Source organism: Lissotriton helveticus, chromosome 1_1, assembly GCF_964261635.1.
Source record: "Lissotriton helveticus chromosome 1_1, aLisHel1.1, whole genome shotgun sequence".
Lineage (NCBI taxonomy): Eukaryota > Metazoa > Chordata > Amphibia > Caudata > Salamandridae > Lissotriton > Lissotriton helveticus.
The window spans coordinates 1,039,547,523-1,039,565,378 of record NC_136057.1 but is presented as its reverse complement, the minus strand read 5'-3'; the positions used below and the strand labels follow the sequence as shown (position 1 = coordinate 1,039,565,378).

Genomic DNA, 17,856 nt, shown 5'->3' with positions numbered 1-17,856 from the left:
AGCAGACGCTGCATCTAGAGCTGTAAATACTAGTGTCGTACTTAGGAGACATGTGTGGCTACGCATTTCAGGATTTAAACAGGAAGTGCAAACTACCATTTTAAATCAACCATTTAATCAAAACCAATTGTTTGAACCAGAAGTAGACACAGCACTTGAAAAGATGAAGAAGGATACAGACACTGCCAAATCCATGGGGGCTTTACAGTCCACATAAGCTAAAAGTTAATTTCGTCGCTCCTTCTACAGAGGAGGCTCCAAACAAACTGGTGCAGATAAATAGTTCCTTTACAAGAACAAGGAACAGGGGTTTACTCGCTGTATTTTCTAATTCCCAAAAAGGACGGGACACTAAGACCAATTCTCGACCTCAGGCCCCCTCAATCATTACATACAATCAGGTCATTTTCATATGATCACTTTACAACAAGTGCTCCCACTGCTGCAACAAGGCGATTTCCTTACAACAGTAGACCTAAAGGACGCCTACTTCCACATTCCTATACATCCTGCTCACAGAAAGTATCTAAGGTTTGTACTGGAAGGACAACATTACCAGTTCAAAGTCCTTCCATTCGGAGTGACAACGGCACCACGGGTATTCACAAAGTGCCTAGCAGTAGTAGCAGCACATCTCTGGAGACAACAAATACATGTCTTCCCTTATCTAGACGATTGGCTCATAAAAACCAAGTCATTCAATCAGTGTGTCCAACACACACATCAGACAATTCAAACATTGCACAACTTAGGGTTCACAATCAACTACACCAAGTCGCACCTGCAACCCTCTCATATACATCAGTATCTAGGGGCTACAATAAACATGTCTACAGCTCTAGCGTATCCCAGTCCAGCAAGGATATAGAGCATTCAAGCCTTAGTCACAGCCTTTCAACACCAACAATCTCTGCAAGCCAGAGTGTTCATGAGACTAATAAGCATGATGGCATCTTGCATCTTCATAGTTACATATGCAAGACTGCAAATGCGTCCGTTACAGAAATGTCTAGCACAACAGTGGAACCAGGCTCAAGGTCAACTAACAGACCTGGTGTTGGTAGACAGCCGCACACATCGCTCTCTGCAGTGGTGGAACACCAAAAACTTGGCAAAAGGGCGGCCGTTCCTCGAACCTGTTCCACAACTAGTGCTCACAGCAGACACATCTCTCATACGATGGGGAGCCCATCTCCTACATCATACAACTCAAGGACAATGGAACAGTCAACAAAAAATGTTCCATATCAACCATCTAGAACTGCTAGCAATATTCTTAGCACTCAAAACATTCCAAGTACAAAACAAAGCTGTCTTAAACCGGACGGACAACATGACAGCCATGTATTATATACATAAAGGGGGGGCGACACTCTCTACAACTGTCCCAGCTCGCACAGAACATTTGGAGATGGGCCATTCCACAAAACATATATCTGTGGGCAGAGCACCTTCCAGGAGTACACAAATCAGATAGCAGATCTGTTGAGTCGGCAGACACAACAAATTCACGAATGGGAACTACATCCGCAAGTTCTTCAAACATTCTTCCACAAGTGGGGTCATCCAGACATAGATCTGTTCGCCACACACACACAAACGCAAAATGCCCAACCTTCGCCGCCAGGTTTCCACACCCGCTGTCCAAGGGCAATGCGATATGGATGAACTGGTCAAGTAGATTTGCGTACGCTTTTCCGCCAATACAACTAATACCATTAGTAGTACGCAAGCTCAGACAACAGTCTCTCAAATTAATCCTGGTAGCTCCCACATGGGCACGCCAACCGTGGTTCACCACGCTGCTAGAACTCTCTCTAGTTCCACACCAAAAGTTACGACTTACTCCATCCCTGCTAACGCAGAACCATGGAGACATCCGACATCCAGACCCAAATCAACTTAATCTGGCTATCGGGCTCCTGAAGTCTTAGAGTTTGGTTATCTTAACCTACCACCAGACTGTATGAACATCATTAAAGAGGCCAGGAGACCTACTACCAGAGCTTGTTATGCTGCTAAATGGAAGAGATTTGCCATTTATTGCAACAATAACCAAATTGATCCCCTGGATGCTTCCATCCAGAATATCATTTGCTAACTTTTACATTTACAAAGATGTAACTTGGCATATTCATCCATACGTCTGCACCTTGCAGCAATTGCAGCATTTTTACAAAATAGACATCTGTCTCTTTTCCAAGTACCTGCAATTAAAGCATTTATGGAAGGATTAAAAAGAATCATCCCACCCAGGTTGCCACCTTCTCCAGTGTGGAACCTAAACGTTGTTCTTACAAGACTCATGGGACCCCCTTTTGAGCCTTTACATAAAGGTGAACTGCAAATCCTCACGTGGAAAACACTGCTATTACCGCTCTCAGAAGAGTAAGTGAGATACAAGCTTTCACAATACAAGAACCATTTTTACAACTACATCCTAACAAAGTGGTTTTAAGAACTAATCCACAGTTCCTTCCAAAGGTCATTACTCTTTTTCATTTAAACCAATCTGTAGCGTTACCTGTGTTTTTCCAAAACCCTAACTCTGTAGCATAAAGAGCTCTACACACACTAGACGTTCAAAGAGCTCTTCTCTATTATATAGATAGGACCAAATCTTTTCGTAAAACAAAGCAATTGTTTGTATCTTTCTCTCCACCACATAAAGGCAACCCCATCTCTAAAGCTGGAATTGCAAGGTGGATTGTAAAATGTATACAAATATGCTATCAAAAAGCAAAACATTAACAGTTCCTCCTAGAGCGCACTCCACACGCAAACTAGGAGCCTCTATGGCTTTCTTAGGGAACATCCCCCTAGAAGACATCTGCAAAGCAGCAACATGGTCTACAACACACACCTTCACTAAACACTACTGTGTTGATGTGCAAGCCAAGCAGCAAGCTGCAGTAGGCCAAGCTGTTCTAAAAACTCTCTTTCAAACTACTGCAACGGATACAGATGACCACCGCTAGGGTAGACACTGCTGCACAATCGATGCTAAGTGTAGTATCTGCAGCTTATATGCCTCAAACGGAAAGTGCTACTTACCAGTATGCATCTGTTCTTGGCATGTAGAGCTGCAGATTGCTACACGCCTCCCCGGGACCTGTATCTGTTCCAGTTTTATCTTACTTAGATGCACACGCATGGACATCCTTTTCTTTACTTCTACTAACTCCATCATTTCCCATCATGGCGAAAAACAATCTAAGGATGGAGCTGATGCCCATGCGCACTATCGTCCAAGGGAGGAGTCGCCCATCTCGTGACTACAAAGACTTCTTCCAAGACGATAACAGGCAATCATCCGAGCCCAACACCAGGTGACGATCTAATGCTAAGTGTAGCAATCTGCAGCTCTACATGCCAAGAACAGATGCATACTGGTAAGTAGCATTTTCCTTAGTGGTATGTACCTAGTTTCTAAGCATTAATGTTAACTCTCACCTGCACTGGCCAGAAAGGGGGATTTGTTTGTCAAATCATATATTAGGACTTTAACACGCTCACCTCCGAGTACCAGTTTTTGCTGAGAATATCTGATATATACTTCTAGCTGCAGATTCCTTACCTTTGAATTTTCCAGGCGTCCGGATGGATCCCTGACTGGGCGAGGAGAGTCAGTTATCCAGAGCTTCTGAGAAGGAGAATCGATCCTCCGATCAGCCTGCCCCTTTCAGAAGATTTTCTGTCACCGCAGCAGGGGAGGGTTCGCCACCCGAACTTGTCAGCTCTGCGCCTCCATGTGTGAAGATTGAGCGGCAACAGTCAATAGTCGGCCCTCCACTAAGGCAGGAATTTGTATCATACTATACAGAAAGTAACTGTCCTTTTATTCATTCTAACTCTTGCCCAGCAGGGCTCTGCCTTGGTAACTCTCAAGGGCTATCTCTCTGCTCTGTCTGCTTTTTAGTGGCTGCCAGACCAGCCCTCTCTCTTCAAATCTCCTATTGTAAATAGATTTCTAAAAGGTCTGACTCACTTATTTCCACCCACGCCCTTTGTTATGCAATCGTAGGACCTTAATTTGGTCCTTACCTATCTAATATGTGCTCCCTTTGAGCCTTAGCACAATTGTTTCATCCCAATGTTGACCATCAAAACAGCCTTCTTAGTGGCGATTACATCTGCCCGGGGGGTGAGTGAGTTGCAAGCATTATCTTGCTCGCCTCCTTATCTTATTTCCTTTCCTGACAGGGTGGTGCTTTGCACCAGTGCGTCTTTTTTGCTAAAGGTTGTGACCCCATTCCATCTGGGTGAGTCTATCACTTTGCTCACTTTCTGTGCTCCCCCACAGGAGCATCTCCACCGACCGGACCCAAAAAGAACATTGTCAGTCTACCTTGACCGCACAAAAGAGTTCCAGGTGGATGACCAGCACTTTGTGGGGTACATGGGAGCAAAGAAGGGAAAGGCAGTGCGGAAAAGGACCATCTCTCGCTGGGTCGTTCTCTGCATCAAGATGTTATTCCTTGGCAAAGAAGCAGCCCCCTGAGGGATTATGAGCCCATTCCACAAGGGGAAAGGCTGCGACTATAGCCTTGGCTTGGGGTGTCCCAGTCCAAGACATCTGTCAGGTAGCGACGTGGGCATCTTTGCACTTGTTGGCAAAACATTACTGCCTTGATGGGCAAGTAGGCCAGGACAGACATTTTGCCCATTCTGTCCTGCAAGGCTTTTTAGTTTAGGATATGAGTCCGCAACCCACCACAGGGATGGTATGGCTTGGATATCTCATTCAAAGGTAAGGAATCTGCAGATAGAAGTCTATATCAGATGAACAAGTTACTAACCTTTGGTAGCACATTATCTGGTAGAGACTCTATCTAGCTGCAGATTCCTTACAGCCCACCCATGCCTCCCCTCTTTGCGGACTGATATTGTAGGGCTAGGGTTATTCTCCTTTTCAGGGCCCTAGTTTTGCACACAACTACGTCGGTTACTTCGTGGCTCTGCATTTCTGGCGTGGAAAAAACCCCTGAAAAGTATTGACGTCCGCGCCCCTTGGTGGCGCCTATATAGGCACCATGTCGTCATAACTGATGCTGCCGCCGCCATCATGAGGAGCCGAATGGAGCCACCCGATATTGTGAGCAAGGGGTATTGCTCAGCAAAAGTTTCTGATCCAGCCTGACGCCTGGGAAATTCAATGGTAAGGAATCTGCAGCTAGATAGAGTCTCTAACAATAATACGTTACCGAAGGTAAGTAACTTGTTCGTTAAACATCATAAGCCAAAACAGACCCCAGGCCACCAGCCACCAGACATCTATGAGTTTCAACGTATCTGTACAAAAACAAAGAGGTGGTTGTGTCATCTAGATAAACCTGTATGAAGCTCAATCTGTTTTATATGGGAAGTTTCTATTCCAGTATTTCTGTGAACCTCTTTTCTTTCTTTTGTGAATAATATGGTTTGTTTCTTGTTCTCTAATTGTTTTCCTACTCTTTAACTCTCACTATCATTGGTAATTAGGAAGGTATCAGGACCAGTAGTATAAACTTACCCCATTTTTTCCATCACTGAGCTGAAATGTGTGTAGTTTATTACTCCTGACACCATTACTGGAAATGACAATTCATTCAGTACTATTGATTGTTATGAAAAGTCTTGGTTCCTTTATTTTATATTTCTGCTATATTTCCCTTACAGATGAATTCTATTATTTTTCTTCTTTCCCGTTAGGTGGTTTCTTTGGTTCAGCTGCTGTCCGACCCCTATTATCGGAGCATGGAGGGTTTCCGTCTCTTGATTGAAAAGGAGTGGCTTTCTTTTGGGCATCGCTTCAGTCACCGTGGAGGACAGACTTTTGCCAGTCAGAGCAGCGGCTTCACCCCAGTCTTCCTTCAATTCCTGGACTGTGTCCATCAGGTGAGTACTGTATTAACAATCTAAAAACAGATTGACTGAGGCCCAGCTTGTGATATTGGAGCAGCTCTACTTTTGAGAGAATGGTGTCCGGAGAGCCACCACAATAGCACTAAAAGAAAAGTGTGTGTGTTTGATTGTGCGCAGAAGACTAGCAAGCATTCACTGAAGGATCTCTCTCTGAAGGCAGAATTACATTGGCAAACTGGTATGTGGATACTAAGCCAAGTTTAGTAGAATGGTTTCTAGGTACTAAGCAAGCATTGGTAGAATGGTGTCTGGGTACCTTTCTCTCTTGGACAGGATGGTGTTTGCTTTGGTGCCAGGCTAACATGGCTAAATAGTGTTCATGTGGGTACCAGGCTGGCATAGTAAGACGGTTATATGTGTGGTTCCTAAGCTATTCCTGGAAGAGTGTTGTCATTTCCAAAAGGTGTTGGGAGGGTGCTGTCAGCATGGGTATCAAGCTTGCATTTGGAAAGTGATCAGTGTAATATTAATGTTGACTTCTTATGTAGCGAACATTACAAACATTTCTCTACACCGCTTAAAAAGTGCAGATGTAAGATTAGTGACTGGAAGCACTGCGGCCACGCCCACCACCCTTAGGCCACGCCCCCTGACTCGCTATTTAGGCGCGCTGATGCACTAGCGCGACCAGAGAATTGGTGAGCTCCTGAGGCGGAAAGCCGGGAGATTTGCGTGAAGACTGCTTGTCTTTTTAAATAATCTTAACAATTGTGTGATACTGTGTGTTTTAAAAAGCAATCCTACCTGCCACTCGCCCTGTGTACCCCCAGTGCAGCGGACCTTAGCGCTGAGAGGGGAAACTTTCCACGGCTGACGCCAGTGACTGGAAGCACTGCGGCCACGCCCACCACCCTTAGGCCACGCCCCCTGACTCGCTATTTAGGCGCGCTGATGCACTAGCGCGACCAGAGAATTGGTGAGCTCCTGAGGCGGAAAGCCGGGAGATTTGCGTGAAGACTGCTTGTCTTTTTAAATAATCTTAACAATTGTGTGATACTGTGTGTTTTAAAAAGCAATCCTACCTGCCACTCGCCCTGTGTACCCCCAGTGCAGCGGACCTTAGCGCTGAGAGGGGAAACTTTCCACGGCTGACGCCAGTGACTGGAAGCACTGCGGCCACGCCCACCACCCTTAGGCCACGCCCCCTGACTCGCTATTTAGGCGCGCTGATGCACTAGCGCGACCAGAGAATTGGTGAGCTCCTGAGGCGGAAAGCCGGGAGATTTGCGTGAAGACTGCTTGTCTTTTTAAATAATCTTAACAATTGTGTGATACTGTGTGTTTTAAAAAGCAATCCTACCTGCCACTCGCCCTGTGTACCCCCAGTGCAGCGGACCTTAGCGCTGAGAGGGGAAACTTTCCACGGCTGACGCCAGTGACTGGAAGCACTGCGGCCACGCCCACCACCCTTAGGCCACACCCCCTTCATTCTATAAAAATGTGCTTCCCCCGGAAGCGCAGCGGACGAGCGCAGCGGGCGCGCCGCTTGCGCGCCGAAGGCGCGCCTAAGGCAAGCCCGTCTGCGCCCGTCCGCGGCCGAACGGGGCCCGGGGCCACAGACCTTGGCTCATATACACCAGCCACTATAAGGTATGGCAGACATGCTTTGCTTGATCTCCAACCTGACAAGCCTGCAGCTTGTAAGCACACCATGACTGCCCAGTCGCTAAGCAAATGTACAGGGTGTAGCTTTGAACCCATGATTCACATTCCTACAACAAGCTCGGGTCACTCTTTGAAAGCAGCTCTACTCAATTGTAGATCTCTCCGCAAACACGCCCTCGAAATATTTCATCTACTCGAGGATCAAAATCTTAACATTCTATTCTTGACGGAGACCTGGTTAGATGAGTTTTCTGACCCTGACATTATCCAGGCCATGCCCCACGGCTACTCCCTCTCTAGATTAGATAGGAAAGACGGAAGGGGGGGAGGTATTGCCATAGCTACGAAAGCCCCTCTAGTCTGCTCCTTAGCTCCTATACAGATTGATCACAGTGAAGCTGGATCCTTCACAATTAATACCGGCCCCAACCACTCCGTATCGGGCATCCTGATCTATCGCCCACCTGGCAGAATGTATGATTTTACTTCCACTTTAATGGAAGCCATTACCCACTTAGCACTTAGAAAATCTAGACTTCTAGTGCTAGGTGATCTCAATGCTCATTTTGAAGATCCACTAGATAATGATGCATCTGAGATCCAAACGGAGCTTCTTTCGGTTCAACTTGAAATGAAAAACAAGGAACCGTCTCATCAATTAGGTCACCTACTGGATCCTATCTTTAGTAACTGGCAGGGAGTTCACACCTTAGAGCCTTTACCCATACCTTGGTCGGATCACCACATTATCCCGATCACGATTCAATTGGACAAAATTGAGCATTTCCAACACCAATCTCTGCGGTACAAACGCAGAAAATGGAAGAGCTTTACTATAGAATCTTTTATTAAAATTACCCAGGAGGAGGGCCCTCCGAAAGGGGAAGACTGTGAAGCAGCTAGCAACAACCTAAATAGTATCGTAATCAAGGCCCTCGATATTACTGCCCCCAGTCGTATCATGACCAATGCCAGGAGATTAAAAAAAGCTGCTCCCTGGTTTAGCCAAGAACTGCAGACTATGAAAACAACCTGCAAAAATCTTGAGAGAGCCTGGCGTCAGAATTTCTGTGCAGAAACTAAAATGAAGTATAAAAACTCTCAAAGAGTGTATTACAAATCTGTACGTTTGGCTAAGGCAAAGCATTACCATTCTCGTATCATGGAAGCAGGCAATTCCTCGAAGGAATTATTCCAGATCTACAAAGAAATATCAGTAGTGGATACTAACTCCTCCACTCAAAATGATTCTGTGGAATCATGTAATAAAGTGGCACAGTACTTCTCAGGTAAAATCAATAAAATATATATAAGCTTCGCCAATCATGTAGAGTCGGCTTCTGACTTCACAGAAAATGACAGTCTTATTAAAACTCTAAAGTGCCTCAAATCTTTTGAAGTTCCCCCGTACTAAGTCCTGTCTAAATTGTGTAATAAAATCAAATCGGGCTCTCCCCGAGACCCGGCGCCTCCGAAAATCTTAGCTGAAGCCTTCCCTGCTCTAGAACCTCATTATAGACATCTACTTCAGATTTCATTCTCCACAGCTTGCCTGCCGGCGGATTGGAAACAGGCAGTTGTACTACCAATCAAGAAAAAGCCGAATGTCAGCCAAGACATTATGGACAATCTCCGGCCAATTTCCCTGCTACCATACTTAGCTAAGCTAGCCGAGAAAATTGCTAACATCCAACTCATGGAACATCTAGAAGAACATGATGTTTTCCATAAATCCCAATCGGGCTTCAGATCCAACTTCTCAACGGAAACGGCCCTCCTCAGGGCCACTGAAACCCTACGAGAGGGAGCAGACGAGGGCAAGATCATGGCCCTCATCATGCTCGACCTCAGTGCTGCGTTTGACACTGTAGCACACTCCATCTTGCTACAGTGTCTAAACAAAGCCGGAGTAACCAACAGGGCACTGGGATGGCTGAAAGCCTTTCTGATCGATAGGAGCTTCCAAGTCCAAAGAGGGACTTCCCTCTCAGACAGTGTGCGGCTTGAACAGGGGGTGCCTCAGGGTTCGGCCCTGAGTCCCACCCTGTTTAATCTATACATGGCCCCCCTGGCAGAGGTGGTGCAATCGTTCGGTGTGGAGCTTGTCTCTTACGCCGACGATACGCAACTTTTAATATCTTTGACGCAAGCCCCATCCACGGAAGCCACGAACTTCAACAACTGTATGAGCAAGCTTTCCTCTTGGATGACAGAGCACTGTTTAAAACTGAACGGTACCAAAACAGAGGTCATAATCATTGGAGGTAATGAGACCAATTGGACTAAAGAATGGTGGCCCACTTGTTTGGGTACTTTGCCCCCTCCCAGCCGGGAGGCGAAGAATTTAGGAGTCTGGGTTGATAATAAGCTATCTTTTGATAGCCATATAAAAAGAACGGTAGGCAAGTGCTTCGGAGTGATGAAGACTCTCAACCGTACCCTTGACTTGCTGCCTCTCAACTCCAGACGGACTATGACGCAGGCGCTAATAACTTCCCGAATTGATTACGGGAATGTTTTACTCTTAGGCACTTCAGAGAAAAATATAAAGAAATTACAGGTCCTACAAAATTCGGCAGCACGCCTAGTATTAAGACTGCCCCGCAGAGCCCCTTCACGACCCTCTCTAGCAACTCTCCATTGGTTGCCTATCAAGAAGAGGATCATTTTCAAAGCTCTGCTATGGTGTCACAAGATTCTCCATAACAAGGCACCTGCCTATATGTCCGATCTGGCTTTGCCATATGAACCCAACAGAACCCTCAGATCCAAAGGTACAGGTCTGCTCAGAACTGCCCGTCCTAAAAAGGCCAGAATGGGAGGCAGATCCTTCCGCACAATGGCGGCGAAGCACTGGAACCTCCTGCCCATGGACATCCGAGTAGAGGTGAATGAGACCCCCTTTAGGAAGAAATTGAAAACTTGCCTCTTTAATCAGTGATAGGTTCTCCTTCTCCTCAAAACTCACTCTCTCCACAGCGCGGGGACACGCCGGGAGGCGTCACCAGGCGCTTTACAAGCTCCTTTAAACTAAACTAAACTAAATTAGCACTTGGCAAGAGGTGTCATTATGGTTGTATAGCTAATATTGGGAGAATGGACTTCCTGTGAGTTTGTAACTGGCATAGCAAGGGTGAAGTCCATATGGGTGGCACGTTTGCATTGGGAATGGTATGTTGCTGTTGGTGCAAGGCTAACTTTGAGAAAATCAAGGCAACATGGGTGACAAGCTGACATTTTTTTAGACGTACACCTAACAAATAATCTTTACGTAGTTCTTGCCTGTTGGGGCAAAAGTGATCTGCATGACTTGAGAAAGCTACACCCCCTGTGTGTTAGTGTTTTTCTCCTAGTCTGCCGTAATATGCTTTTTTTCATCTGTGAGCACAACAATTTGCAAGTTCATGGGAGGTGCTCCATATTTATTCTGTACTTACCAGCAGAGCTACAGGAGCATCAGACAGAACAGCCAAGCCACAATATAAATGAGTGTGATTAAAGCACTCGCATCAGATACTGTGAGAAGACAGGAACTGATTGCATGTGAATTATAGTTATCAGGTAGAAGTTTTTTTTCCTGCTTTTCAGTAAAGGTCTGTCCAGTCTACCTTATTTGCCATGTTTTGCCTAGTCTCATGTGTGTGATGTGTGGGTGGCATGCTTTTCTACTATTGAGTTAATAGGGGTATTTATTTGGAAACCATGTGCATGGTTTCATTCTGCCTTTGCCCACCTCAAACATGATAGATGCACAACCTTATGCTCATTTCCCCCCTCCCCCCACCCCCTCCCCCCCAAAAGTCCCCCCTTCCTGACAACCATTTTACAAGTTAGGTGTGCAGATGTTGCCATTCCTTCCCCTTTGTTTACTGCCGTACCGGGTCTTCTCTCTGCACATTCATACATATGTATAGCAGGTGAGAGCCATTACCAAACTCGTTACTAATAAACAGACATACCATACTTGTCTATTCTCTTCGTCCTCTCCCCTTCCTTCTAGCGGTCTTCATAGCACAGACTTTTTTCACACATTGTGTGCAAGGGAGTTCATTTCAGGTCTTTGTTGTTTGGCGATTTCTCAGAACCCTAATTCAGATGAGAATGATTGTTTTCATATTTTCACTGTCTCCGCAATGAACTGCTGCCATAAAATGTACCAATAGCTGTGTTTGTGTAATGAAAGGGTTGACCATTCTTTTGCCTGAAAGTGGCAAAAGTTCCCTCAAGGAGATAAAAAATCTAGATTGGATTCCTCTGCATCCTGTGCCAACGTACTACTCAGTGTGTAACAATTTGTCCACTTAAATGCTTAAGAATAAAGATAAGGGTTTGTGTTTTTTCTCTAAATATTGTATTGGCAAAGAGGAGGCTATTGTTTTTAAAAAAATAAGTTTTTTATAATAACACATGAACGGAGTTCTACTTTAAAACTAATACAAAGTTTGCATTTCTTAATAGCATGTGGCCAAAGTGTTCCAGGGACAAATCCATTGTTTGTACCTAGGTACAGTGCTAAACAAAACCTGCTCCGAAGCAATACAGATAGAATAGTGTGTCAAGCTTTGATAATTAAATTTTATTTATTGTTAAGGTGCTTCAGGTTAGTTTAAATAATTTGTATTAGTTTCATTAAATAGACCCTCGTGTAATTTTGACAGGTATATAATACAGATCATCAATGAGGTGCACTACATATACAGTAATTTGCTAAGGTACACAGATAATTATAAAAGATTAAATTATAGGTTAAAAAAGAGAAATACGGGGGTGTGGCCAACAACATGGCTGAATAAGACGTAGGCTCCCGCAGCTCCGGCGAGCCACCAAGATCCGACATACCCAATGATGTCCAGAGATCCCCAATTAGCCGCAACAAGTCACCGGAGAATCCAGCCGGGATGTAAGAAGAGACCAACACCAGGAAATTGATCTGCAAACGTTGTAAACGACCGAAGACACGCAGTACTCCTGAGCGACGCAGAGGCTCCAAGATGGCGACGCCATCGCGGGTAAATCCTCGAGACTGAGGCGGGGGCAGGAGAGCCGGGCCCTACATTGCGGCGGAGTGAGCACCGGGTCCGCCACAGCTAGACCAACCGGCAGGGGCAGAACGCAGGGACCCCGGGACGCAGGCAGCGGACCCCTGATACGACTGCGACAAGTCCAGGCTGTAGCGGGGACAGAGGCCCGAGAGGCCCCGGGGCAAGAGGTGCGGACTACGTGGACTGTGCGAACGGCAGCCGCACATCCTCAGGGACAGCCGGGAGAGCCGGAGCAGAGATCCGCTGGGGGGAGAGACAGCTGGGAGGTCTGAGCGCGGCTGGAGCCGGGAGGCGCAGGACGCAAGGCCGAGGACTGAGGGAAAGGCCGGGCCTGTAGAGAGCAAGAGACTACAGTGTGGGAGGCGGCTAACGCTGACTGGAAGGGAGTGCCGCGAAGCACCGTGCGGGGGGAACGCTAAGACATTTGCCCTGGCAGCTTGGGCGACCTTCTGCTCTCACCACCCCCTCCCTGCACACCCACGCCCGAGACGACATCGAAGCCCTTGGGAGCCGGCCCGATGGAACAGGGGCCCTGAAATTGGCGGAGAGAGGATTCAGGGACAGGTGGGGGATATCCAGAACTAAAGCCCTTACGCACTTGAAATCAGGCTGGGAGAACCTGGGAGGCGAGTGGCGCAATCTGAGACAGAGACTCCGACTATCCTCTCCGGGTAGACCCACCCCCAGCTCGCTGTATGGATACTTGGCATTCAACAACACTGACCCTGAGGGGGGGGACACTTGAGGCCCCGCTACAGCTAGAGCGGGAAGCGCAGGGGGTGCTGTACTGAACTGCTGCTAGATAGATAGACCATAAGGGACCTTGGGACGCGCAGCGACGGCCACGAAGTTGGAGATTCGGCCTGCCTCCGGAGTGCATACGGCCCCTCCTCGGATCGCCAAGATGGGCAAGAAGGAAGCGACCCCTAAGGTTCCTCGTCAAGGCACAATGGATCGATATGCATCGGTCCCAGCCACGACATTGCCAGGAGCGGAGGCAGTAGGCCCGCGGTTAGACACGGCGCTTTTGATGGGAGCCGTACAGGCGTCCAGGGACGACATTCAAGCATCCAGGGCGGCACTGGAGGTTAAGATCGGGGAAGTGGGCTCTGAGGTGAAACTTTTACAACAAGACTTTTGCAACCTCACGGAGAGGGTGACCACGGCCGAAACTCGATTGGGGGAAGCGGAAGACACTATCCTCTCGCTCCTGAAAGACATGAGGGAGCTCATTACCTCTCATAAACAACTACAGTGGAAGGTGGACGATGCGGAAAACCGGGCCCGCCGCAACAACCTCCGCTTCGTGGGCTTCAGAGAAGTGATTGAGGGATCCAACATGGTGGAATTCCTCCACAAATGGCTGATACAGACCTTACCTAAGGCAACTTTCTCTAACTGTTTCCTTATTGAAAGGGCACACCGGGCGCTCCTGGCGAAACCACTGGTGGGTGAGAGACCGCGCCCGATTATTGCTAGATTTTTTAACTTTGCAGATTGAGATGAAACCTCCGTGAGGCGCGGAAGCTGGGTGAAATTTGGATGGAGAATGTACAGATAATGATCTTCCCTGACTACAGTCAGGAAGTTCAAAAACAGAGACGCTCATTTGATGCAGTCAAAGCCCTTCAGATGCGGTATATGCTACTCTTCCCGGCCAAACTCAAAGTCATCTTCAAGGAGAAGACATAGTTCTTCACCCACCCGGATGATGCATGGCAATAGCTGGAGGAACGACCACCGCTCCGGAGACGGGGGGGGGGGAGAAGGGAGGGCGGTGGTGCAGAGGACGGCGCCCGGATCTCAGTGGGAAGCACCGAAGACGCAGAGGTCGCGGAGGACACAAGGCTCCAAACGGGGGAAGACGACGCCATATACTACGCGGAATCCGACGACCACACGGCTACGCGGGGACACGAACTTCACCATGGGAGATCAGGCAGGGTCTAGGTTTCGCTGCCTGGAAAGCAACGCACGATCCGAGGAAGAAGACATTGGAGGTGCCACCTCGGGAGGGGAAGACATGGGGGACCAATCGATAATCCCCTGGTCGAGGCTATCAATGAACTGGAGCAAGAGGCGGCTAAAGAGGTCCTGTCCTCACAAGGGGACGTTTTGGATTCTAATGCATGAACTAGGGGGGACCGAAGAAGGACAAATTACTGGCTCAGCACGGAAGCACGCAAGTTGTTTCACACACTTTATTCTTATTGTGCCTATAGTTTATAACATTTACTCCACCATTGGCTGTGGTTCTATATCACCACGCGACACATGTAATACTGGTGGGGCAGTTGTTTGTTATGCTGCTTTTCTAAGTTGTTGGGGTGGGTTGTGTGGGGTGGAAACCAGGGGAGGGCGACAGACCTTCCTTCGCCAGACAGTTCCAGAGTCGGTTTGGTGGCTGATGGGACTAGAAGGGGAGGGCAGTGGGGGGGGGGGGAATGTTGGGAAGTTGCCTTTGCTTTTGTCCTGGGGGGACAGGGAGGGGGGAGGCGGGGGGCTGAAAGGTTGTTTTTGAGGACTCCCACCTCAGGACGTCAGACACTACTAGGTACCATTCCCCGATACGATGATGGGGAACCGGGGTCCCGAGAGGGTCTTAAAGTACTGACCTGGAACGTAAACGGACTGTGCTGTAAGGTTAAACGGGGCTTGGTTAACAATTATGTGAGAAGATCCGGGGCGGATGTGATACTCCTGCAGGAAACACACCTGCGGGGTACCAAGTACGCCTTCCTGGCTAGGGGGCAATATAGAGTACTAGCACATGCAGGGTTCACGTCAGGCTCCAGAGGTATGGCAATCCTGGTCAAAAGTAAGGAAATCAAAGTGGGGAGGAAGAGGTAGTGTTATGTGGCACCGAGGTGGGCACGTCCTCCTCTTGCGAAAGTACATGTAATCAGAAAGGGTCCACCTCAAAAAAAGGGGGTTTTAATGTGTATCCTGTTGACCTTGGAATACACACATTTGGTTAAAATACCCCTCACACACCAAAAGGGCCCTTGGTGTCATGCTTCATCATCGGGGTCTTCCCGCCCGGCTACCGGACGGGGCAGTGCTGCGACAAGCGACTACGCTGGAGCACCTTTATAATTTGTGGGTGCTATGTGAGTGAATGGAGTGAGTGTCAGTGGGGTCAGGGGTGATAGACAAGTGAAGATTAAAAAATACCTGGCCTAGTGATACAAAAACTATTTAATAAACACTGGCTGGTATTGTTAAAAAAGGTGGTGTCGGAAAGGGTAAGCGGGTTAATGGGCTTACTTTCCTGTGTGGGTCGACATGTTTCGGGGCGACATGCCCCTTCGTCAGGACCGGGGTAAGAGATCCCCCTGTCACTCACTGATGTGTCGCCACAATGGGTCTATTTACAAAAAGGTGAAAAAAAGGGATCAATGTGTATGCATATATACTTTATATTAGTCACACACTTCCCTAGCTATGTAATAAGATACTCATGTAGTATGCCTGAAAAGACAAGAGCATGGTATTACTAATGCGTGGATCCCAAGGCGCTATTTCTTAAATACCTGTAGGAAAAAGAGGACAGACATACATATAGCAGTGGTCCTGCCTTGGGAACCCAGAGAAGGATCCATGGTTTTACATTGTTAATCACACACACAGACAAAACTCACACGCTGTATATAATCACAATATAGATGCAGTGGTTGGGTAGTCTGTACTCATTTTCAATACATACTTATTATGATGAGGAGCGATGCCTCATGGGCCAACACTAGATCGAAGGGTATAGTTGGGGTCCAACTGTAGGTGGAACAAAAAATATATATAGAGGATTGGGTCTTAGTATTCTGATGGTAAGTGTGCTAGAGTTAAGTTGGTAGCATTCCATTGTCTACTGGTTCTCCCCTGTCGGCTATGCCGTACTTACTCAACCCCGGCCTCGTTGTGCTTCCTCCTCCGTCCGTGGCCTCCGTGGTAATGAGGATAGAGGCGGGGACGGGTGTTTATATAGCTGTGTTAATTGGGTAATAAGGGTTGGTCTGATTGGCAAAGGGACGGTGATTATGGACACCTATGCTCAAGAAATTTCGCCGTGATCTAGCTGCTGCGGTGGCCATTGTCAACAGGTCACCGACGTTGTTTTGAAGTGGAGCAAGGGAGAGGTTCTTTTAGGAAAGGGATGCCCCGTAATATTGTTCCTGTGTAGGGCATAGATATCCGAAAAATGAGGATTTTAGGAAGGTAAAAAAAGTAATTTGGGTGCGGCCGCTACCGGAGCGGAGGAGTGTTCTAGAGACGCGCATGCGTTAGCAGCAGGTCCGTATGCGCATGCGCGGAGGAAAGGGTGAGACTCCGCGCATGCGTAAAATGCACAGAAATGCCGCGGTGCCAAGTGGAAAATGTTAACAACATGGGACGCTCAGTATTGATGGTGAGACGCATCATATCCTAATGCAAGTAATGCACAGGGCGTGTTGTTAGGTGACATAGTGAAATCAAAAAAAAATATTTCCATTTAACGCTAGGTGACAATTATGTTAACAACATGGGGCGCTCGGTGTTAAGAGCGGGGTGCAAATCACGCACTGGGTGTGATGTCAAGTGGCTCAGTAAAAAAATTAAAAAAGTTTTTTTTATTTTAGGCTAGGTAGGGGTTTGAAATAGATATGGTTTTACAAAATACAATTTTTTTTATATATTAGGGAAACAGTAGAATAGGCACTTATAGGCTGATGATACAGGTTTTTTGTGTTGTAATACTGATCCAGACACAGGTAGTGACAGCTAATTGGGCATGTATCATATAATCTTATCATATAGTTTTATAAAAGAGTTTGATGCAGCAATTTTATATCAAGACAAAGACAGCTGATTAGGCAAATGTTATTACATAAAATGTTCAGACATTTATACGGGACCATGGTATATCATCGTTTAGGCCAGTATGATGTGTACCCAGCCGATGCACCCAGCGTTGTTCTTTTGTAAGTAAATTTTTGTCATTTTTGAAGACTTCTATGACTGTACATTTCAGATCATGAATGTTATGGCCCATGGTGACATAGTGTGTGGCCATCTTTGTCGTGGTTTTTTTGCAGCGCACATTGCTGCGATGTTCATTCATACGAATTTTCACGGGTCTGCTTGTCATCCCTATGTATTCTTTATTACAGGGACAAGTGATTAGATAGACCACGTTGCGACTATTACAATTAGTAAAGGCGCGTTGTTCCCATGTGGTTTGGTTGGAGAAAGTGATGGTGCGGCTTTTTTGAGTGTACCGGCAAGACGTGCACGAACCACAGGGGTGGTGGCCACCTATTTCTGAAAGTCT

General features: G+C 47.0%; 1 protein-coding gene across 2 annotated transcripts in view; it reads left to right on the top strand.

The window, feature by feature from the left end:
- Positions 1-17,856, top strand: part of SBF1 (SET binding factor 1) — a 1,592,200-nt gene that overhangs the window by 1,321,262 nt on the left and 253,082 nt on the right. For both annotated transcript variants that reach the window (XM_078677863.1, XM_078677862.1), the window contains one exon: positions 5,692-5,877. In XM_078677863.1, coding sequence (XP_078533989.1) covers positions 5,692-5,877 — 186 coding nt within the window. The remainder of the gene's footprint in view (positions 1-5,691; positions 5,878-17,856) is intronic.